The following is a 23,961-nucleotide window of genomic DNA, read 5'->3' on the forward strand; positions in this document are numbered from 1 at the left end:
AACACGGTCTCCACTTTAGTCCCTTACAAAAATAAATTAGTCAGTTAGTTCCTAACAAATTCAAAGCGGACCCATTTAGTTGAAATCGTGGTTCCTCACAAATTCAAAAAAAACTCATATTAGTTCCTCAAAAGGACTAAAATGGGTCCACTTTGAATTTGTTAGAGACTAAATGACTAATTTATTTTTGTAAGGGACTAAAGTGGAGACTGTATTTTTTGTTAGGGACCCAAAATAATATTTACTAAAAAAAACAGACAGAGAGAAAACAATATCATATGAAGGAGTACTTTATAACACAAGTGTCCAAAATGATTTAAATGCATCGATTCCCTGGATGAATAAGAGCGTTTGTTTGGGCTTCTAAAAAAGTAATTTTTATCTCTTTTTTATTTTAAAATAACTTTTATTAAAGTTAAAGTTATTTAAATTTTTATAAAAGTTAAAGTTATTTATATATTTATAAAAATATTTAGTTTTTAAAAAAAATATTTGACTTTAACTTTTGCTTTTCTTAGAAGTTAAAATTTCTAGCTTCTGGAAAAAATAAGTTTTTGACTTTTTTTTGTGACTTTTGCTTTTTTTAAAAGCAGACATCCAAACGAACTAAAAACGAGAAGTGCTTTTTTCTTAAAAAAAGTAACTTTTAAAAAAAAAAAACTCATTCAAATAGGCTCTAAGTCGTTCAGATTGCTTGTGTATCCCATGAAGTCAAAGTTTCCATATCAAATAACTTTTAAATATTTTTTCATAAAAGATTGAATTATTATTTTTTCTTTAAAAATATTATTGTAAAATAACCTCACCTCCATTAAGTGGCCACTTAATGGAGGTGCCACTTAATGGAGGTGAGGTTATTGTACAATAATATTATATCATAAGAAAATCATAATACACGTAGGCACGAACAATAATAAATGGGAATATGGGATGCACATCAACACAAAGGTTCTAAAAGTGCTAATGAACCATCTATATCTTATGGGAACACACATTTATATGTATATATATATAAGGACGAACTTCATGTACTCAAAGCAGCTTCAATTAATACAGAACATCTTCTAATTCCTCTCTTTCCCTAATTGCTTTCTTTAGCATTCAAATATTATTATGGCTCCTTCATTAGAAACCAATAGTGGTGAAGCCAAGAACCTTACACATGAAGGAGAACATGTACAAGAAGAAGATGGCATCCTTTTTGCCGTGAACATGATGTCTTCTGTTGTTGTTCCACTAGTAACTCGATCAGCAGTTGAGCTTGGCATCTTTGACATACTAGCCAAAGCAGGTGAAGGTGTGAAGCTCTCTGCAGAGGACATTGCAATTCAAATTAAAGCAAAGAACCCAGAAGCACCCAATATGGTGGATCGTCTTCTTAGGTTGTTGGCAAGTCACTCCATGGTTTCTTGTTCAATTTCTGAAGATCAACAAGGGCTTGCTTCTCCTCAAAGGCTCTATAGTCTCACCCCAATGTCCAAGTATTTTGTGAACGATGCTGATGGTGTGTCATTCGGACCCACCTTGAACTTACCACTGGACAAGATCTTCATGAAAAGTTGGTCAGTATTTTGCTTTGTTTTCTATTCTTGTTTTTATTTGACATGTATTAATCATTATAGTTGTTTTTGTCTTGTTCCTTACTTTTAAAAAGTTATTCAGGTTGGAATATTCAAGTACGATGAAGTCTCCTATTAGTTACTAATAAGCAAGTAAAATTCATATAAGTGAGAGGACTCATAAATCTAATATCTTAGGATTTGGGTTGAAATATGATATTGAATCCATTTAATGTAAAGGGTAAAATGTGTATCATTTTAAATGATGTAAAGTTGTGTCATTTTAAGAGAGAGAAAGAGATAGATAAAGGTGGAGAGAGAATTGACAAAAAAATAAATAAAGGTGTGGATCGCACCTCTTTGTGAGAGTGAAATGATATAAATTGTGTCATTTAAAAGAATAAACACTTTTTCCTAATGTAAATGATCTAACTTAATTTATTGGTGATAATATCTCGCCTAATTATCTCGAGTTGACCCGCCTCACACCAAACATCTTTTATGATTATTCTTATCAATTTGTGATAATAAAGTACATCAAATACTTTTTCCTTTTTAATAGTATAGGAAATGTCTTTTTCCATTGGACGAATTAAGAACTCTAGCGTACAATTTAGTCTAGTCTATATCTTTTGAAAAAAAAATTATATTTCTTATTGGGGATAGAACTTTTAACGTTGAAGTCTAAGATGTTTTTTTTTTTTTAATTCATGATGTGCATTGACTTATAGGACCGAAATGAAAGGTGCTATCATAGAAGGAGGTATACCATTCAACAGGGTTTATGGTATGAATGCATTTGAGTATCCAGGTGTGGATCCAAGGTTCAATGATGTTTTCAACAGAGCTATGTTCAATTTTACCGCTATAGTTATGAAGAGGGTTCTTGAGTTTTACGAAGGTTTTGAGCAGATAAATACACTGGTGGATGTTGGTGGTGGTCTTGGTATTAATCTCAAGCTCATCACTTCCAAATATCCTCATATCCAAGGTGTTAATTTTGATTTGCCTCATGTTGTGGAGCATGCCCCTACCTATGCTGGTATATTTTGATCTTCATTTAATTTATTTGTTGCATATTCTAATCTTAAGAATGATATGCAAGTCTTAACAACTTTTGAATATTATGCCTTGAAATTGTAAATCTTTTAAAAGTTATTTTAATATTTTTGCAGGGGTGAAACATGAGGGAGGAGATATGTTTGAGAGTGTCCCTAACGGAGACGTCATTTTCATGAAGGTGAATTAATTCGAACTTTTGAAGGAATTATCCGTATAAAAGAAAAAAAAAATTAATTAATTAATTTTATTATTAAAAAAAAATATTAGTACATACTTTCAACTTTTTTCCACCCTCACTGTATGAATTTTGTATTAGGAATTTAATAGTGACCGGTGCAAGTATCTTATTATGAAAAGTAAACTAATTAAGTATCTTAGCACGGATAAAATGTAATTAAATTCAAGTAATCATCAGCGAATCAAATATTTTAATGCAAACTGCCAACAAATGTAATATTGTATGATATATTATTTTTGTGTACCAAAAATTTCAGTGGATACTTCACGATTGGAGTGATGAGCACTGCTTGAAGTTGTTGAAGAATTGCCATAAGGCTATTCCTAATGATGGAAGAGTGATTGTTGTGGACGCAATTCTTCCAGCTTTTCCTGAGAGTACACTTGCTGCTAAGGCTGGTTTCCAAGCTGACATCTTAATGATGGCACAAAACCCAGGAGGGAAAGAACGAACCCAACAAGAGTTCATGGAATTGGCATTAGGATCTGGATTCAGTGGCATCAAATTCGTCTGCTATGTCTCTGGCTTCTGGGTTATGGAGTTCTTTAAGTAGACATACCTATTTAGTATTGGCTTAAATTGTTCTTGTATCATCTATATCATTGCATTTTATTTTTCTTCGGGTGATAACCATTGCTTAACGTACTATTCGGTATCGGCTCAAATAAAATCTTGAATTTTCATTTTTATTACAATTAATTACTAAATTCATTTCATACTAAGCATTTAGAGTGTGTACTTTTAAAGGATATATGTGTCCTTTTAATTTTTTACTCTATGCACTCTCGGTAGTACATAGTTATAATATGAAAAATTACTTTTTTTTTTTTCATGTTTCACGTCAGCTGATGCATGTAACTTAGGAAAGAGAAAAAAAAAACTTTTCATGTTATAACACTATACTGAAAGTACATAGAGTAGAAAAACTAAAAGAACACAACTTATATTCTTTGAAAGCACAAATAGTTTACAATTGACCGTGCATGTATGTTTTAAAAAAAAAATTAACAGAACTAAATTGAAAATGAATAAAAATTATGAGGGCTAAAAAAATGATCAATGCGCGTATATTCATGCGCCAAACTGATCGTATATAAAATAAAGTCCACATGAGTATATCATAAATAAGCAATTTGTTAATAACAAACAGTAACACACTAGAAAATCTAAAATTGGTTTTTGAAGTATCCATATAAGAAAAACAATTAAAAAAGCAGCCACTACATCAAAATTCATGAAACAAAGTCAAATTGAGAAATAACCTTCATACCAGATTAGCACTTCATAAGTTGACACAAATGTGTCCAAAAGTATTTGACTGCATGGATTACATTGAGGAATAAGTCATCCAGATCGCAGCTTCGGAAACCATGTGAAGTTAGAGTCTACATATCAAGTAATTTTTAAATATTTTTCAGAAAAAATTTAATCTTCTTCTTCTTTTAAAATTTCGTTGTGCATGAACCCTCACCTCCACCACGTGGTTATATTATGTTATACGAAAAAATATACATAGGCAAGAACAATAATGCTGCTGAAATTGATGATTTAATTTCTATGGTGGGCTATTAAATTCAAATATGGTAGGATATTTATTTTTCAAATGGAAAAATATATTATTATGGTGGCTATTATAACTCTCACATTGCATGAAAATTAACCTATATGCACACACCTCCCTCTCTCTCTTTTCCTTGAGATTATCCCCGGTAATCTCATAGGTTCTCTATGGACTAATCCGAAATTTGGGCAGATCCAAGATTCATATGTTCTCACCCCACTTACTCAGCTCTCATGCGCCAACTGAGCTTCCATCATTTGGCTATACACACGCCCCTCTAAACTTCAAACAATACACAACATCTTCTAGTTGTTATCTGTACGGCAAGTATACCGGTCGTACAAGTAATAAAGAAAGAAATAGATATAGGACAAACGAGGGAACGATATTCATAGGATAAAGTAACTAAGGATCCCCATTTAGCTAATCTTAAATTCTGAACAACATCTTCCGTTGAATACTTTTTGTGGACATGCATGCTCTAACACATTCATTGAAGTCATGAATTCAGCTCTAGGAACTCAATTGAATTTTCATATCCTTATAACCAACCACTACGGATAATAGAGGAAATGAGTGTCTTAAAGTGGATTAATAAAGTTACAATTTTGTTCCAAACATATTACATTGGATGGAATAAAGTAAGGTCAGAAGCTTATGGCGACAAAATGAAGCATGATGACCTTCAACAGAATGCTGCAAGATAGAACTCTTTCATGTCAACAGCATCTCAGCATTTCCCATCTCTCTTAGGTGCTCCCAATTATTTCATTATATGTGTCTTTTATTTTCTGTATCAAAGCTTCCCTGTTATTCCATTAAACAAGTTTAAGGACAACGACTTCTATTCATGACAAAATTGTTGAAAAACACTAATCATTAAGTTAATCCATAGCACCAAATTGTAGTAAATTATTCAAGAGAAATTTTGTTTACCTGTCTGGCTTGAAAACTAAGTTCTTGTAAGCAAACCACTGCAATGAAAGACATACAAATTGATTAATCGGTTATCCTAAAGAGGGAATCCAGGATTACAAGGATTTTTTAAAAAACCACTCTTGTGCATTTCCAATTGCTAAACCCTCTCTTTTCTTTTCTTTTCTTTTTCTCTATTCTGTATTTTGTGGTTTCCACTGTAGGGTGTGGCTAAGGCCTTCAAGTGTTTCTCTGACTGATAATTTGTCAGAATTGGGTATTTCTCTTGGTTTCATTGAATAATGCCTCATCCTGGTTATGTGAGTTATGATTCATTTGTTAAACCAGTTAAACTATATCCCCCAAGAAAGTTAATTTATTAAAAAGAGAAAGAGAGAAAGAATGGAAATGGTAGAAACCAAGGGAAAATAATAATTATTTAACAAGAAATTAGGTTCTAATCCAACTGTTATGAGCATAAATGGCTCAAACGATAACAGTAATTAAGTATATTTGATCACTTACCCCAGTGTAGCCAATGCCTACTACCTCAACAACCCCAGGAATTAAAGGAAGCCTATCAATTGCCTGTTACAAGTCATAGCAATTTTCTTAGGACATCTTTCATCAAAATATATCATCATGAACAATTGTCAGTGGTAAATAATAATAATTAGTGGGAAATGATAATCAAAGGATGCAAAATAAGCATTTGAATAACCTACTGAGATCAACCCAGTTGAGCCCCACAATACAACCACACCAGCTACTGCTAGTGAACTCACTGCATATTTATCTTCAACTTTGTCCCACTATACAAACCAACATCATCAAATTCAAGTCAGAAACACAAAGAAAACACCATTTTAACCACATGATCAGATATATCAAAAGAGTTAAGAGATTCTCACAGCTTCTTGAAGAGTCTTGACAAACTCTGGCACCTCAGTTGTGGCAACTTCTGTTGCATCTCCTGTGGCCATTGCCATAACATTGCGAGCAATCTTGCGACCTGAAAGTATCAACCTACAATGTTACATTCTCCTAGATAACATCAAGCACTAGAAGAAGTGAGTAACATTCGTGATTCATGAGGCATGTGTTTGGTTAAAGGGTGTTGTTCAATTGTTTGTGTAGTCTTTTGTGACTAACTTACAATAAGTAGTGGTCTTCCATGGACGATTCTGAGACTGCAAAGGTGGAGGGGGAAGAGTGGGAAGGCTCACACATTGTGTGGAAGAAGCTTGTGATTGTCTTGGAGCCTTGCCATCAACAAGGGTGGATGAAGAGGATATAGTGAGAGCTGAGGAAGAGGTTGAGGCCATTGCTATTATTTGCTTCAGTGAACCCCCTTTTCAGGTTATGATTTTTTAATGTTTTATGAAAGACTTTTGAGTTATAGCTTAAGTTATTGATATATTTCTTCTGTTTCTAATTTTTCTTAGCCATTTAATCTCAAAAGTGTTTGATAATTTGCAAATGAATGTGGAAATCATCTTGCCTCAGTTTGAAGCTGCAGCAGAACCACTCATTTCTTTTCATCTAGATAATGTGCTGACATGGCTGGAAGATAGGGCTTTTATGGTATTTCAAAAGGATAGGAGGTTCCTGGTTGGGCTTTTTGAAATCAAAACTTCTCTAAAAATGATTCTTTTTTTCCAAGGGCCTAACCAGACAAAAACACATCTTTAAATAATTTAAAATAGTTAATTGAGACCAACTTCTTCTAAAGTGTAAACTGCTTTAAAAGAAAAAATTGTTCAACCAGATGATGATCAAGAGAGGAATTTCCACCAACACACAATATCTTATTGTTAAAGTTATGAGATTTGGAGTCCTCCATTTGTTATATAGATGAAACGTGGAATTTATATGGACTTTGAGTTAGTTTTAGAAGTGAGATTCTCCGAAGAAAGAATCTTTAAAAAAATTTCAGTGATCCAACTAATGAAATAGAGAATGTGGAAAAATAATATTTTAAGAAAATATGTAATGTAAACTAATCTTTAAAATTTTTCGGTGATAACAGTTTGTAATGTTAAAAAAATAATAGTTACTATGACTTTTATTAAAATAATCAAACAAACCCGACAAATAATTAAATTAAATAGTATTTATTTACCGGACATAAATATCATTTATTTACATCAGCTGTTAGAGGATCTACAAAAGTTAAACATACTACTAAGTAGAACATGCACAGAAGACAATCAAAAGTACTTAAACTGAGAATAAGTGGACTCAAATATTACAAACTAAAAGAATACCACAAATATTTGATTGCTTCCAAACCAATTGCGTTGCAGTGTCTATCGCATCCTTCTCAATGAAACGCATCCTTATTCACAAGAGCATATCAAAACCAATAGCTTGATCAATATAATTAATAAATGAAAAAAATTATTTGTCCTTTTAAATGACATAACTTGTGTCATTTCACTCTCATAAAAAAGTTGGATTCACACCTTTATTATTTTGTCTACTCTCTCTTACATGATTTATCTCTTTCTCTCACTTAAAATGACACAACTTTACATCTTTTAAAATGATACACATTTTCTCTTAATAAATATGGTGTATGATATGATATATGTGTGTACCTTGCTTGTAGTTTGTGAGATCAATTGTGATACTAGCAACAATCTTGGAAGTAAAATATATATAAAGTCCAATTGCCTTGTACTCGGACATACACTGAAATGGGCTTTCACACAACGACCCACCCCACCATTTGATCCCTATGACATGAGTAATGATGGTTATTGCAATGAGACTACCAGGCAAACTCCCTTAATTCTTACACAGCTCTCTTTTTCTTCCATGGTTGTTTGTATTTGGCATATTTGGGGAACATTGAGCTATGCAATAGAGACTTAATACGTATTAATGATGAAATTTACATGCATATGCTCGTTGAAAAGCTAGAAGGTGGGAAGGAAAAGTTCAAGAGTAATAGTATTAGCATCAACTAAATTTCCTCTGGCTACCATTAGAATAATAAAAGTGTAAATTAGGAGAAATATTTGTGGCCCTTGGGCCAGCCCCAACCTAGCCCTCAAAATGATAGGACTTCAATACGTTGGGAAAGAAATAACCCTATAGCAAAGAGAGCTAAATTTAACAGGGCTTCTTGCGGGACCTAATTTGGCCCTGAGACTAAAGAGTTTTGTTACATTTTTAATTTTTATTTTATTTTTATTTTTAGTATTTTCTGTCACTATTATAATTTTCAATATATTTGGTCTTATCTTTTCTTTTTCTTTTTTGTCATGAATCAATTTTCTTCTTTTTGATTTAGGCATACTTGGACTTTTTTCTTTTATGTTTATTTATTTTATATAAGTATTGTAAGTTTCTAATATATATGGTCTTATTTTATTCTTTTTTTTGTCATTAATCTATACTCTTCTATTAATAAGGGTAAAATAAGCAGATTAATTAAGCTTTTGACAGTGTTAATAATGAGTTAGGATAAAAAAAAACATAGAGGAGTACGTGATTAAAAAAATATAAGATATAAGTGATTCAAAGTGAAATTATAAGAGAATTTTTAAATTTTTCCTTTTTACCTTCTTCGCCGTGAAAATATTAAACCCTAGTATATATATTATGAAAATGTTGTGAGAAACCAGCGAATGGTTGGGGGCCAATATTTATATGGGTATTAGAAGAAAATTGACGGCCCACAAAGGCATTAGGTGACACCTTATCCTAGTTCAATGGTTATGGTAGTGGGTCGTTTTATGGGCCTCTTTCTCATCATCTAACAAGCCCATCAATCCATCACATCAAAAGCTTAATTTACTTGTAACTCAGAGTCTCAGCAGTCCAGGTTTTCACATAATAAAAGGAAAGACAGACATTATTAAGTGAAATGTATTTAGATAACTTTTTACCGTAAATCCTTTTTGTATCTCTTTATGTACATTCTAGTACTTTTAAATTAATTTAATATTTTTTTAAATATATATTGTTGTTTTTGTTATTTTATTTTTATGTTAAATTTATTGTTAATTATTTATACTAATATTGTCATTGTTTATTATTATTATTACTAGTTGTTTTTGTTATTTTATTTTTATGTTAAATTTATTGTTAATTATTTATACTAATATTGTCATTGTTTATTATTACTATTACTATTTGTAAATATTAACCGATATCCGAAACCTAATCGATTTCGATTAATGTATGCTTCGAATAGCACACAAACTTGAGAGCACAGGTTTCTTAAAACCGTATAGTATGAGTAGTCTCAGAGAAGATCTCTGTCTTCTGTCAATGGTCTGCATACCTTACGATTCGAATCTCTGACCTCTCCAACTCTTTTCCCCACATGCACCTATTCACATCGCCCCCCAAACCAGAGTCAAAGACGCATCACACTCACACAGAGACAAAAGAAAACAAAAATAAAAACAAAAAACAAAAACAAAAGGCCCGCTGCATTTAAGACCTATTTGTATTGGCTTTATGATCACATCTCAGAACTTCATTTTTTTTCTTTTAAATACTGTAAATTCATAAATTTTTTATGGACTAATTTGAAATTTGAAATGAATTCAAAATTAAGATTTTAAATCCTTCTCAGAAATAATATTGAAGAAAATTGAACATATATTCTCATCTCACTTATTCAACTCTTATATGTCAATTTAGCTATCATCATTTGGTCATAACTTCATTTGTTACAGTAAGTAAGTTGCTTGAATTTTATATGGAAAATGTGTTTTTTATATTGCATAAGACACAAAAAGTGAATGAGATTTTTCTTTCTTTCTTCTTCTTAGTGAGTTGTATCCACTTTTTGTGTGTGTTGCATGATACAAAATTTTCTCATATAATATAAGAAACATGTTTCCAATATTTTTGAGCCGACTATTTGACATATTCCTTATTTTATATCTGTATATATAGAGATTAATATTTCTCATATTGTAGAAAATAATTTTATCTCTTACATATATATAAACATATATGGATTCATGTGAGACATGTGAGGAGAAGAAAAAGAAAAAAGAAAAAGAAAATATAAATCATGTATATCTTTATATGTGTGTAAAAAATAAAATTATCTCTTATTAACGGAAAATATTACTTTTCGTATATATAACATCAAAACAAAAGTTTAAAGTTCTTGACATTTTTAACTTAGAGTAAATACATTTTTGTCCTCAATAAATTTCACGATGCCCGTTTTAGTCCTTAACAAATAAAAAGGCTATTCGTGATCCTAAGAAATTCAAAATGAACTATTTAGTTGAAATCGTGATCTTTTACAAATTTAAAAAAGTCCTATATTAATCTCTCAAAAGGACTAAAATAGGTTCACTTTAAATTTCTTAGAGATCACAAATATAGCTTTTTTATTTATTGATAACTAAAACAGATATCGTAAAATTTGCTAAGGACCAAAAATGATATTTACTCTTTAATTTATTTAACTTTTCACCATGATCTGTACGGTTGAAGAGGCCAAAGTAAATTTGATTGAATAGGTGAAAAGGTTGTCTTTGGAATTTGAAGCACCTAAGACAACTAGATCTGGCTTTCGTTGGTAGTGGTGGTATATATATGGTACGACATTTGTTTACCCAAATTTCCAACTTTGCTTCCTCTCTTAGCCTTGGAACTTATGAAGATATTTTGGTAACTCTGTCAAAACACTTATCAAGAAGAGCAGATGTAGATGACTTCATATTTGACAGCCTTCTCCCTTATATCCTAGCTACCAATATAAGGACACGCACTACCAAACTCACTAGTCACTACAAACATGGCAGAAGTCAAATTTTCACAGACAAGTTATAGACAAAAAAATTTAATGTGACCCTAGATTAAACCCATTTTTTAATATTTTTACATATAACAGGATGATTAAGATTGACAAAATGTTTTAACTTAGGGGAGGGGGTTGAACCTTTAGCCATCACTGTTCCCCCGCACTCCGGATTAGTCCCATAGCCGGCTCAAAGAGTCGAAGCTCGTGGGGATACCGGAGGGAGCCAACTCGTCTCAAAGAGATAATTAGGGTTGGGTAACTCCAAAAAACTCAAAAAAAATATGTTGAGCTATTATAATTTAATTCGTTCGGTATTGTTGCATATATAATTCAATAGGTCAAAATTTATTTTCGAGTCTGATATCTAAATTCTAAAAAAATTCAACTCAAAATGTTAGTCTATATATAATTATTCTTTTTAAAAAATGAAATTTTATAAATGATGCAGAAAACAACATCATTAATTTTTTTTTTTTCCTAGAAGAAAAAATGGAACATGATTTTTGGCATTTATATATGTTCATGCACTACTGTCCCATCCCCATCACCTGTGAGGGACGTATCTTATACATGCATTATGCATATAGTCACGTAACCGTGGACGAACCAAGCAGCAAAGCATAATAATACTGGCGTAGGCCAATGATGTTTAGATTTTGGTTCTGATAGAATGGAAGTAGTGCGGTCCCCAGAGGTAAAAGTAAAACTCATTGCCTTTTGCTTGTGATTTTGGTCCAAACCATTAGCAATATGTGTTGGCGTTATCGTATCATAAGTAAACCAAGGCCCACAATGAGTTTGAGCAATGTTATGCATGCAAGCCATATAATTAAGAAAAATCTACGTTAATTTATATGAAATGCAATCAATAAGAGGCATGCATGCCATAAGGAAAAATTACCAAACAACAGAAATTTATTAACTTAAATCAAACTTAAGATTTTTTTTTCTAACACTCTTCAATCTTATCAGTTGAATACTTGACTTAACTTCCGTTTGCTTATTGATTTAATTATTGACAAGAAGTTTTTACTTTATAAAAAATTGTGCTCTTCTTAAATATCCTTAGAATAAGCTCTACATGAATCATGCTAATGATAAGAATGAAAATGCGAGACTCGGCGGGAAGTTCGAAGGATGTCTCTTCTTTTCCAATAAAACAATCGCTTAGTCCAAGAACTTCTGACCAATGTTCCATGTTCATGGATGTCAAGGTTGGTGTTGTTGCCCGAGGACATTGGTACCACAACTCAAAGCTTAAATATTTCAATTATCGATTAAAAAATTTGATAAGTAGTATAATAAGAGTTGTATAACCCAACGATGAACTTTAGATAACATGTTCTATATGTCTAATTCATGCGATTGAAATTAAGCACGAATATAGTCAATATAATTCAGTATCTTATTTTGTGGTTGATAATGCAGTTCGATTGCTATGTAGTTGTTAACTTGTTACAAAATATCTTTATAATTAATCATGATTCATGAATCGAGAGAGAAACAAAAAGAGTGAAGCTAATTAAGCTAGTGGCATGGTCTCACACGAGTTCTAAATTAATTGGGACAGACCTTCTACCCTTTGGGGACACAAATGAAAAGCTAAAGATGGAAGAAAAAAGCAAGATATCAAGCCATCAACAATGGGAAAGAGAGGTACCCCACTAGGGCACTAGCAACTCGGGGACCGAAAATGAATAGGACTAAAAGGCTGGGGCTGGACCATGAAAGGAGAGGGTATTTTTGTCCTTCTGACACATTTGCACATAGGGATGGGTTCTGCTTTTGTGAGAGAGACAAATGAATAATATAATTTTGTCTCTCATGTTATGTATGGGGTTGTGGATTGGGATTGCCCTTCATCATTATTTTGACTTTCCCCCACTTTCCTTTATGCATCTTCTTGTCAAACACCTTTCACTAAGGAATTTTCCACCATTTCACTCTTATTTTTTTGCCTTTTTTTCTTATTGGTGTTGGAATGATCGATGATAATGGGCAAAAAAGAAAATTTACGGACGGTTTTTTTATGCAAAATTCCATTTTCAAATATGGCAGTGTAATCAAGGAGAGTACCATTATGTGTCCCTCCTGAAATGAGGATAAATTTTTAATACTATGGTTGTATCGAAGTTGAAACACCCGTTTTTCAAATCTGAAAATTTTGATGATATGATAGAATTTTTTTTTTTTCAAAAATAGAATACAAATTTTTCTTTTTAAGTAAATGGGTGTACCGGTGATTTTAAAAAGGGAAATCATTTTCTTATGTAATAGAAGATAGTTTTTTCATGTTGTGAGACATCGAAATTCGTGCTATCTTTTTAGTTTTTTCTTCTTTTTAAATAAGTGGTGAGTCTCACCACTTATTGTGTCTATGACATGAGAGATGATATCTCATGTGACATGAGAAAAGAGAAGCCTTTTAATTTTAAAAGAGCGCTCTTATATGGCATGCTGCTGTTACTTCAATCTCATCTTCGTTAATATGAATTGCAAGAGGAAAGAAAATACAAAAAAGTAACGCTATTGTTTCGAAATGCTCTAATTGTAAGACTCCATTTTACCAGTTTCAAAAGGAAATATATAAAAATTGAAATAAACAAGTATCAACATGATTGACATGTGGTCTTTCTCTCACAAACCATTGCTTTAACTCTTTTTTATTAGCATATATATGGTGGTACAACAATATAATGTCAACTACTACAAATTGGGACAAGGATTCGTGAACTTCTTTTTGGTTCCAAACACGAGAATAAAGTTCATTTGAATTTGAGAAATTCAAGATTTGAATATTATTTTATGTAATTTCATATATAGGTTATAGATATGTTGTTTACAGCTTATATAACCATAGGTAGCATTGAGTATAATATTATTCCAATACAACTATAAAGTACATTCTGTCTTTTCAAGGAGAATGTTGAGGTAGCATTCACATTATAACCTACAACAGCTATTATCAAAGGCAATATATTATGGGTAATATTTTTTTCTTTTCGCATAACACAACTAATTTTTTTACATATACATAAAAGTGGATTCATCAATTTTTTATTTTTCTTTTATTTTAAAAACAATGACTCTCACAATTGATTGTCTCTATGAATTGACTTAAGATTTTTTCTACAACATAATACTTGTTTTTTTTCATATATTATTAGCTTACTTTTATCTGTATTTCTATACATAAATATAGGGGAAAACATTTGTGCTGCCAGTATAGAAAAAATGAAGTGGATCCTCATGTTATTAGTTTTTCTCTCTCTCAGAAATGCCTTTTGTATTAAGGAAATTATTTTCTCATGTTTTTGGATATTACTTTTTTATGTTATGAGATATCAAAATCCGTCTATTTTCTTTTTATTTTTTATTTTTTTAAAGTGGTAGAACCTACCACTTGTTGTGTCTATAGAATAAGAAATCATTGTCTCATTTTAAACAAGATAACTATCTTATGCTTCTCTCGTATAAAAAATTGTACCATCATTTTTTTTAATGAATAGTAAGTCCCACTACATCATGTGTTTAAGATAGGATATATTTATCTCCAACAAAATAGGATAAATAAAACTCTTAATTTATTAAGTGATGTAATAATTGTTATTCAAGTAAATCCTTGGTTGCAATCTGGTTAGTTCCTCGAGGACCTTTCACTGCTTTATTTACTTGATTATTTATTTATTGTTTGATCCCGGCTAATTGTACCATGCTGCCGTGAACTCAAGGCCAAAAAGAACCAATCAGAAAGTGAGCATACACATAAAGTATGAAACATCTTTTCAAGTGTACGGCCATCATGCAAAGTCAACACAAAAAGAGAAGGCAGAAGCATCATTCCCCTACTTGTATAATTGTATTGATGAGAACTCCAAAATTTTCAAAGTGGGTCCTCCTTCCCATGGAGACATCTTGGGCCCTACCCTTTATCCCCCACCGGCCATCACCATACCACAATACATCACCCCAAATTCTCATGAACAAATGAGTAACGCACATTAACCAATAATTACTGATGTAATTGGCAATAAATTTATTCCCTTTAATGTTGTTGTTAGATTTAATATAATGGTTTTATCATCGTATCAGAGTTTGATAATTACATAATCATGAGTTCAATCGTCATCATTCTTGTTTTTTAGTGAAATTAAATAAATTTGTATAATATTCATGTTTTAAGACTAGAAAACTCTTACCAGAGAGGTGTGTTAAAGAAATAATTCATTCCTTAACCGCTTAAACATTTGGAAGAACAGCCTATAATATGAATTCAACCTTGAATAAAATAAAAATACAAATTATGCAATACTAGCATTCTGATTAAATGAACGTACAGAAATTATTCGAGTAGGAAAATAGCCTATGTCCTATCCTCACGTAGTACCATCTATCTCTGATCTACCTACCATGATACACCTCACATTGATATGAAGACAAAGAGATGTGTGCCCTGTGTTCCCCGTTTCCCAGTCACTCCGCCACCCTCCTTGCCATGTTTGGTCCTTTATTCCTCCACTAAAGACTCCCTAAGGTTAAATCTTGTTGACTTTAGCTAACCATTAATGAATCTAAATATGTGATGAACTGCTTCTGCAATGTCATTTGCTGATCCTAGCTTACAGTCTTCTTCAATCTGCAGCCCCACAACACGCCAAGTCCATTATTCATCACCAAAATAAAAAAATATAGTGTAACGGTAGTACAGTAAAATGAATATATTAATGTTAAATAGTAATTTATCAAAAAAATTAAAATTTATAACCATAGAATATGTTGGAAATAGGGGAGCCAGGTTTTGCTTAGATTGCAAGTCAGAATAGAACAGTATGCTGACTTGATTCCATTTTCATGTGGTGAGTTGACCATACAAAAAAAAAGAAAAAGAAAAATTAAATTGAAGTGAAAAGACAGAGTAATACCTTGAGGTTAAGCGAGTACATGACAGAAGCCTCATATGAGGTGATGTTGAGGTGCAGAATGGTTAGCCTAAGATCCTCCAAAGCAACAATTACCTTTATCAATTGCCCTGGCCTTCTTTGGCACTCAATTTTCAAGTTCACATGGGTTTGAATCAAGGTAACCTTTATGTCTGCTTCATCTGACTTGTTTTCTGCTTTCACCTCATCCCCACAATTTACTTCTTCAGTTGATGTTGATGACCTTAATCCATAACCAGACAATGATGATGATGGCTTAGAAGACCTACTGGAATAACCAACCTCTTCATTCTTTCTTATCTTTTTTTGTGCTTCAAGTGATTGAAGCAATTGCTCCAACTCCTTCACAAAATCTATTGCACCTCCAATTATTGAAGCTTGGTCACCCTATCCCATGAACAACAGCTCAATATCAATATAAAGTAAAAATAAAAATAAATTTTGAGCATACAACACTGAAAAAGATTGGATTTTTAACATGAAGAAAGCAAAAGAAGGGACTTTGAAGAAATGGGTTTGGCAATTTGGTTCCATATTTCAGAAAAATTGATTGCATACCCTTTGAATATAGGAAGCGGGCATCAGGGACCTTAGAACACTGAGATGGTCATTCATTTGGCGTCTTCGGTTTCGTTCAACAGCAATGTGAGTCATGCGTTGATTCTCCATGTCTTCCTTGTTCTTGGTTGGTCTAGTTCTCTTTCGCTTTCTCCTTTCCCTTGTGACTAGCTGAGATTTGGAGCATGACTGTGAGTTGTTAACTGTTTCTATCGGTTCCTGGTTGCACTCATAGTTCACTTTCTCAACACATGAAACTGAACGTGGGTGTTGTTGAAGCTCGTTGCTTTCGGATTTCATTGGTGACTGCATCTCCAACATGTCATGAGTCACGCAGCTCTCAAGCTCCATTGTTGATTGAACTTGTGTCTCCATTGTGGGAATATATGCTATCCCTTCCCATGGTTTCTTCAGGTGCTGCAGCCTCAGAAGTGTTTGAAAGCTTGGTTCTTTCAAAGGGAAAAACTCTGGGTATTCCACACTCTGAAGCATCTGCAGGAATGGCATGTTATCCTCTAAATTTGATATCAGAAGTTGTTCTTCCTCCTCAAGTCTCAAGCTTTCTGCATCTACAAAACCTTGCTCCAAACAATTCACTTCAAAATGCTCACCAAAGAACTGCAAGAAAAAACAATTAAGCACAAAGAACAAAAATGTGTCCTGAAAAAAAAAAAAATAGGAACAAAAGAAAATGAAGTATCGGTTGGATTTCACTTTCATACCCAACTTAATTCAAAAGAAGCAAGGAATATATGCTTCCATTAATGGGGTTTGGGTTGGGGTTGAGTCAGAATGGAAAAAGGGGTAAGTCTATGCAGAAAAGAGAGCAATAAAAGAAGAACTGAAGTGGAATATCAACAAAGGGAAAGCAGGGCAGATATAATTTTATTTTTTTTCTTTCAGGAAAATAGAATCAAAGCATTTAATGCAAGCGTTTTCAGGAGTAAATGTAGTACCTATCTTGATTCTAGAAATGGGAAATGGAGGAATAAGAAAAAATGAAGAAAAAAGGAAGGGAATGATGTAAAACTAGGAAAGTAACACATACACAGGAATTGAAGGGTCCTTGAAGCCTCTCCATCAAAGCTAATCCAAGTATATTAACTTAAATGCTTTAGCTCTCTTAGCCCCCAATGAGGGTGACCAACATTCCGTATGGTATTGATACTAACAAAAGAATGGTAATAAATGTAATACCAAAGAAGAAGCAGAACAAGACCCCATATCAGTATCACCCCCGCAATTATTCCTTTGTTTTCTGATGCCTGTGATACTCTCTTATATAGAATGTAGTAATAAATGCTGTGCTTGGAACAACTCTCAAAGTCACGAGTGAACAGATTGAGAGAGAGAGGGAGAGAATGTGTGTTAGAAGTGGAAACTAACAGAACAATGGTTCAAAACGGTTGATTGTGGTTTAAACATAAAAAAGACAAAGAAAAGAGTGGAAGGAAGTGGTAAGAAATGAAAGGTGGAAAGTTCTCAAGTGAGGTTAGAAGGGATGTGCTAGCAGATGATGCACACACTTGAAAGAGAGGGGTTCTGGGGTTGTCTTGTTTACAAGCATTATTGGCGCTGGACACAGTTGTGGGACTCTCCCCCATCACTTTGTGTTCTCTCTCTCTCTCTCTCTCTTTTTGTTTTTTTGCTTTATATATTATCAATTGGGTTTTCGATTACTCACAGTAATTCGATTCAAGCTTAGTAGTATCATATAGTCACTAAACTGTCTTTATCAAATTTTAACAAAACTGTTTTTCCGAGACTCAAATTTAAAATCAGTAATTAAGCTAGACTAATTCTTTATCAATTGATCCATGTGTTTGATAATAATTCCATATGACAAGGATAGAAGAAAATAAAAATAAAAAAAAAATTAGAAGGCTTTGGAAAGGCCTTCCATGGATTGTGTGGTCTCTTGTGAGGATGGATCATTTACAATTTTCTATAAAAAGTTATGTTAGTTACACATAAAAACAAAATTGCTTAACTCAGGTCATATTTATTAGTATCATTGTTTCGCTTTTTCTCTCATCTCTCTTCTTATTTTTTTCCAACTAAAATTAATTTTTACTCTATACTAGATTATGAACACAAGTTTTATGTGTCTATCTACAAATTTGAAATTTTTGAGGTACTTTCATCGCACCACTAACTTAGTGTGATGGGTCAATTAAAACAAAAGAGAGTAGGTGTAAATTGTACAGAGGAAAAAAAAAAAAAAATTAATCCAAATATCATCTTTTAAATAAGAGGCGCCCATACAAATGGGTGCTTTGAAAAAGCTTTCTGTTACGGACCTTGAGGTCACCACCCCAAAAGCTAGCTCAAAGGGTGGGAGTGCCCAAGGCCTTTTAAACCCCACATTAGTTTCCTATACAACCAATGTGGGACTTGTAACATTGCCACTCCCTTTAAGGGCCGACGTCCACGGCGGCTTTCACTCTATCGACACTGACCCGACAGTAGCCCTTTCCCCCGGCGGCTTCACTCACCTATCAGTATTCAGTTCCCAAAGACACCTTAATCCAGCCTATAGGTAGCCCTTTCCGTGGTCTCAACTCTCAATGAAAGCATCAATTGTTACGGACTTTGAGGTTGAGGTCACCACCCCAAAAGCTAGCTCAAAGGGTGAGAGTGCCCAAAGCCTTTTAAACCCCACATTAGTTTCCTATACAACCAATGTGGGACTTGTAACACTTTCCTAACAGTTTTCATTCTCCTAAATCATCGTTCTTTCACAGTTCAGAGCCAATTTTTATAATATTAGATTGGTTATTGAATTGTCGAAGAAAGTGATTTATGGTTTATTAATTCTAATTGTAATTACATTATTATTAAATTGGCGATAGTTAAATATTTTTTTTAATATTAACTAATAAAATATATAGTGAACTATAAAAATTATAAACATTTTAATTAAATAAGATTTTTAAAAAATACAACGAAAGTTGGAAACTATCAACTTACAACTCCATTATTAAATCTTGATTGCGATTGTATTTAATTATTCAAATTTATTAATTATATATGTTGCTAAATTAAAATAAGAACAACGATTAAGATTGCGTGTAATATTAATTTTTTCTGGACCGTGTGAGTTGATCTAATATGTTATCTGTATAACTTGACTTAAAAATTTATTTAATAATTATTTTTTGTTAAAATTATAAATATTTAAAAAATAAATAAATAAATAACTGGTTCTTCATCAATTTTTATTAATTTTGAACTTATTCAACAAATTTTTCACTAATTCTCTTATCCTTCATTTTTTTATAGATTAAATGAATCAAATATATAATTTAATTACCAATTTTTGCAATTTTTTTAAAATTGCTGACAGTTCAATTTTATCACGAGGCCATCCCCTCCTTACATCGAGTTCTACTTGTCAATTTACAGTGCACATGGGGGTGCAACCGTGCAAGTACAAAACCAAGCCTCATGTAAAACCATGATAACACTGTCCTTAACCTATTTGATTTTGACGTCCATTACAATTTTCATCCCTCCAACGAGATTGATTATAACCTTCTGGTTAAACAAAGAAAAAGATTTTTTTTTTTCGAGTTTTGATTTTTAATTTGTTTGTAACCTTTTTAATTCCTCGCCTATAATTAAAGAAAGTAGGTGACTGTCAAACTCCCCGTAATTAAGTATACAGTATAATTAATGTGAAACTTAATAGTAGCTTACCAAAAAAAAATGTGAAACCTAATAGCATAACGTCCAAGTAGGGGTGTGCAAAAAAACTATTTCAGTTGTCTTGCTCTTGATCTAATCCATAAATATCTATTTTTTTAAACTAGGTTAAATATTGAACCACTTATATTTGGGTCAGTTTTAGACTTGACTTGTTTTAATAATTAACCCATTGATTTAAAACTTGACCTAGGCCTATTTTGTGAAAAAAAAAAAACCAAAAATCACAGTAATGTAATTTGGGGCTTATGTTCTCTCTTCTCCCGATAAAAATGAAAACAAGCTTGTTGAGGTGTTGGAATGCGAGCCAAGGTAACTTGTGTGTTTGGAAATCAATGTGAAAATATATCTGATCTAGTGACTTTGAATCCGGAAGGGATTATAAATTTACAGGTTTTGATTTTGATACAACCTGTGATAGGATAATAGTTATTCTGTCTACCTGAAGATTTTATGTGCTATAAGCCTCCAAGATTCCATGGGATAGTCAAGAAATGAGATAGATTGCACACACTAGTGTTGATTAAATAAGAGTTAGTCATATTGTTTGTAAACATATGTTAATTTTAATTTCTTACATTAAGTAAATGGAATCCTTACGCTGATATTTTTGGAATAATTTTACGTTTGGATTGTTTTTTTTTTTAATTTATCATCAATTTGGAGCTTTTTGGTAATCCAATGAAATCATGATAATTGCTAATTGCAAATATCAATTATGAGATAGAATGAGCTACCCATGACACTAATTAGTACCATGGAATAGTAATATTGGCACGTATTTTTTGAAGAATTGGTATTTAATCAACAAATATCAAATTTATTATATAATTTATATATTTTAAAACAAATAAATAATTAAATTACTTGAGTTTAAAAATTAAATCAATAACTATAAAAAAATCAAATAAAAAACAAGTTTTGAAACCAAGTCAAAAGTGGGTCAGGTCGGATTTGACCCGATTTTGAAATCAAGTCAGACCCACTTCAGAAACCAAGTCAGGTCAGATTTGATCTCGTTCTGAACCAGTTCAAACAAAATTCAAATCTGGTCAGACCTGACTTGGATCAAATTAAATTGGGTTGGATCAAAATACTTGACCTATAAAACTAAGCTGGATCGAGTCGGCACAAAAATTCGACTTGACCTGACCAATGTATAGCCCTACGTACAAGTCCAAAAGCAAGATGAGTGGTTGTTAAGGGTAAAAAAATATTGTGATTTAAATAAAAAAATGTGAAAATATAGTGATTTAAAAACAATTTACAAATCTATAACAATCAGTTATGTCCTATTTTAGGCGTGACATGAGCACAATTTTGCCTCCTTTTAGGTGTAACCAATTGTGTATAAAAAGATGGGTGACTGCCCTCCCGTCGCGCCTAAAATGGAATGCAATTAACCTAGCATATATTGCGACCAATCCATGCACAACAATACGATGATGCCTCTTGGCTCAACCCTAAAGCAACTAGTTGCGTCTAGTATCATGCACAACTAAGTATCAATCATGCTTAAATTGGGGCGCGTTTCACAGGCAATCATGTTGATTTTAAGCGTGATCAACGAGGCACAATTGGCCTCCTGTCATGCCTAATTTTGTGAGCAACCAGTTGTGCACAAATTGACTGCTATAAATTCGTAAATTAGTTCTAAATTGTTACATTTTCATATTTTTATATTTAAATTACAATATTTTACATTTTTTTAAGCGGTTGTCAAGTATTGTCACTGTAATTTAAGAATACAAGGAAAATTCATGCGAGACCTATTATTAGGTATATATCCTGATGTTCTTATAAAAGTGCAAGAATGGAGATTATCAAAAAAAAAAAAGGTGCAACAATGGCTATTGGGTTAAGCATATATTGCAATATAAATAAATAAACGAATTGAATTTAACAAATAAAAAAAATCTTGAAATATACTAAAATTAAATTATTAAAAAATAAATCGATAATATATTTAAATATATTTTTATTTATTATATAGCCAAATCAATACGTACTTTATTCTTTTTGTTGAAAATATGTCCTTTATTTATTTTTTTGGTAAAAAAAAATGTCCTTTATTTTTATTATCACATTAATGTGGATGTTGTGAATATGATCCTTCTCCCGTTTCTTTTGGAAGTGCTAATTTTTCACATATAATTTAAGGGGGGTGTATTAGATTAAGATTTTAAAATATTTTTTTGAGCTAAATTTTTTTATAGATTTTAAAAGATTATTTAGAATTGGAGAGACTTTATAGACTTTTTTAAAAGACTTTTTTTACAATCAAAATTTCATAAGATTAGATTTTAAAGAATTTTAATAGAATTTATAAGATTTGAAAGGACAATATGGATTTATAAGATTTTAAAATATCATATGAATTTTTAACAAACATTCAAAATTACAAGAGTCAATACAAAAGGGAAAGGTTATACTTACAACCTTTTACAACCATATATTAACCGTTGATTTCCGTCAATCGACGGTTATCATTCATTGCAAATTATATATTAATTAATGAGTTTGATTTGCGAAAATAATAACCATTGATTGATGGAAATCAACGGTTAAGATATAGCTGTAAACAAAAATAGGTTGTAAGTATAATCTTTTCCATAAAAAAATAACAAAGAAATGCAATGAAATTAATAATAAAAAAAGTAAAACCTAATATAATTTTCTCAATCAGTAAAACATAATATAATTTTTAACAAACATTCAAAATTACTGAACAACAGCTTTTCACATATCTAATAGGTTGAAAATTATCTTCTTCATTTGATATCAAAGCTATGCATATATGATTAGACCCAATTTTTTTAATTATAAAAATAATTCTAAATTTGCAAATAGAATCTAAAGTTCATGATAAAATTTTGTTTGAAATTTTTTGCAATTGATCTTGAAAACCTTGGGGATTTTGTTTTACGTGATGAGAATTTTCTAACCATATATTATATGCATATTTTCATTGACTATTCTAAGAAATTTTTGAATCTGAAATTTTGGGTTTAATTACATGAAAGTTTAAAAAATTTCTCAAATTTTTTTCATTCGGTACATTGAAACCTTAAATTGCTTTGGGACTTTTGAGAAACAAGTTTTTAGTTATCTATTGACACAAAAATTATTTGAAATCGTTTCCTATAGTGAAAGAATTTCATTCATGAATGTATTGTTACGAAATATAAGGTTCATATTGTGAAAGTTTCAATCTTTCTTTAAATTGATATTGTTTCATTCATGTAAAACGAAAATTGGTTCGAGGGTTTTAGTTCCCCGTGCTATTTTTTCACCGTTTTATGTTATTTTTAATACAAAAATTACACGTTTTTGTGCCAAAAAAAACTGCGACCATAGCTTGAAAAATCACTTTTTAAACTTCTAAAATTTCTCAAAAATATGTTATTTTTTAGATAAATTATATTAAAATCTCGTTGGTTTGTTGTTTCTGGGTTATTTTGTGATGAAAATCGCTCAAAAATATGCTTTTTTTTAGTTTTGAAAAAGCTCTCATGACGGAACCCAATTTCGAGCAATCAACCTGCTAAAGGAAGAAGAAAACACTGCAATAAAATAATCTCAAGAAATCCTAGGGGTTAGAGTGAGATTGTGAGAGAGACATCTTATTTATATTTTTCACT

At 31.7% G+C, this 23,961-nt stretch overlaps 3 protein-coding genes across 3 annotated transcripts; 1 reads left to right on the forward strand and 2 right to left on the reverse strand.

The window, feature by feature from the left end:
- Nucleotides 1-1,113: 1,113 nt before the first annotated feature.
- On the forward strand, nucleotides 1,114-3,412 carry LOC133287346 (cathecol O-methyltransferase 1-like). The gene is made up of 4 exons (XM_061484929.1): nucleotides 1,114-1,562; nucleotides 2,291-2,601; nucleotides 2,735-2,799; nucleotides 3,116-3,412. Exons 1-4 carry the CDS (start codon nucleotides 1,114-1,116, stop codon nucleotides 3,410-3,412), a joined length of 1,122 nt encoding a protein of 373 aa, XP_061340913.1.
- Nucleotides 3,413-4,786: 1,374 nt separating this feature from the next.
- LOC133287338 (protein CURVATURE THYLAKOID 1B, chloroplastic) lies at nucleotides 4,787-6,783 on the reverse strand. Its single transcript, XM_061484917.1, has 6 exons — nucleotides 6,492-6,783; nucleotides 6,247-6,347; nucleotides 6,061-6,147; nucleotides 5,861-5,923; nucleotides 5,357-5,394; nucleotides 4,787-5,227 (listed from the first exon to the last, which is right to left on the reverse strand). Exons 1-6 carry the CDS (start codon nucleotides 6,658-6,660, stop codon nucleotides 5,170-5,172), a joined length of 516 nt encoding a protein of 171 aa, XP_061340901.1. The 5' UTR covers nucleotides 6,661-6,783; the 3' UTR covers nucleotides 4,787-5,169.
- An 8,786-nt stretch (nucleotides 6,784-15,569) lies between these two features.
- LOC133287355 (transcription factor bHLH67-like) lies at nucleotides 15,570-17,696 on the reverse strand. The gene is made up of 4 exons (XM_061484946.1): nucleotides 17,664-17,696; nucleotides 16,616-17,233; nucleotides 16,040-16,444; nucleotides 15,570-15,753 (listed from the first exon to the last, which is right to left on the reverse strand). Exons 1-4 carry the CDS (start codon nucleotides 17,694-17,696, stop codon nucleotides 15,673-15,675), a joined length of 1,137 nt encoding a protein of 378 aa, XP_061340930.1. The 3' UTR covers nucleotides 15,570-15,672.
- Nucleotides 17,697-23,961: the final 6,265 nt, after the last annotated feature.

This window comes from Gastrolobium bilobum, unplaced genomic scaffold (genome assembly GCF_033153095.1).
Source record: "Gastrolobium bilobum isolate Gb01-03AN ecotype WA unplaced genomic scaffold, APGP_CSIRO_Gbil_v1 utg11002, whole genome shotgun sequence".
Lineage (NCBI taxonomy): Eukaryota > Viridiplantae > Streptophyta > Magnoliopsida > Fabales > Fabaceae > Gastrolobium > Gastrolobium bilobum.

What these genes read in the sequence shown, in the direction of transcription:
- LOC133287338 (XM_061484917.1), bottom strand. Translation starts at nt 6,660, where the DNA reads ATGGCCTCAACCTCTTCCTCAGCTCTCACTATATCCTCTTCATCCACC. An exon ending in TCAAGACTCTTCAAGAAGCT is followed by an intron (nt 6,148 to 6,246) that starts GTGAGAATCTCT and finishes TGGTTTGTATAG; the next exon opens with TGGGACAAAGTTGAAGATAA. An exon ending in TAGGCATTGGCTACACTGGG is followed by an intron (nt 5,395 to 5,860) that starts GTAAGTGATCAA and finishes CTTTCATTGCAG; the next exon opens with TGGTTTGCTTACAAGAACTT.
- LOC133287346 (XM_061484929.1), top strand. Translation starts at nt 1,114, where the DNA reads ATGGCTCCTTCATTAGAAACCAATAGTGGTGAAGCCAAGAACCTTACA. An exon ending in GCATGCCCCTACCTATGCTG is followed by an intron (nt 2,602 to 2,734) that starts GTATATTTTGAT and finishes ATATTTTTGCAG; the next exon opens with GGGTGAAACATGAGGGAGGA. An exon ending in GAGACGTCATTTTCATGAAG is followed by an intron (nt 2,800 to 3,115) that starts GTGAATTAATTC and finishes CAAAAATTTCAG; the next exon opens with TGGATACTTCACGATTGGAG.
- LOC133287355 (XM_061484946.1), bottom strand. Translation starts at nt 17,696, where the DNA reads ATGGAGAGGCTTCAAGGACCCTTCAATTCCTGT. An exon ending in CCGCTTCCTATATTCAAAGG is followed by an intron (nt 16,445 to 16,615) that starts GTATGCAATCAA and finishes TTCATGGGATAG; the next exon opens with GGTGACCAAGCTTCAATAAT. An exon ending in TGTACTCGCTTAACCTCAAG is followed by an intron (nt 15,754 to 16,039) that starts GTATTACTCTGT and finishes GTGGGGCTGCAG; the next exon opens with ATTGAAGAAGACTGTAAGCT.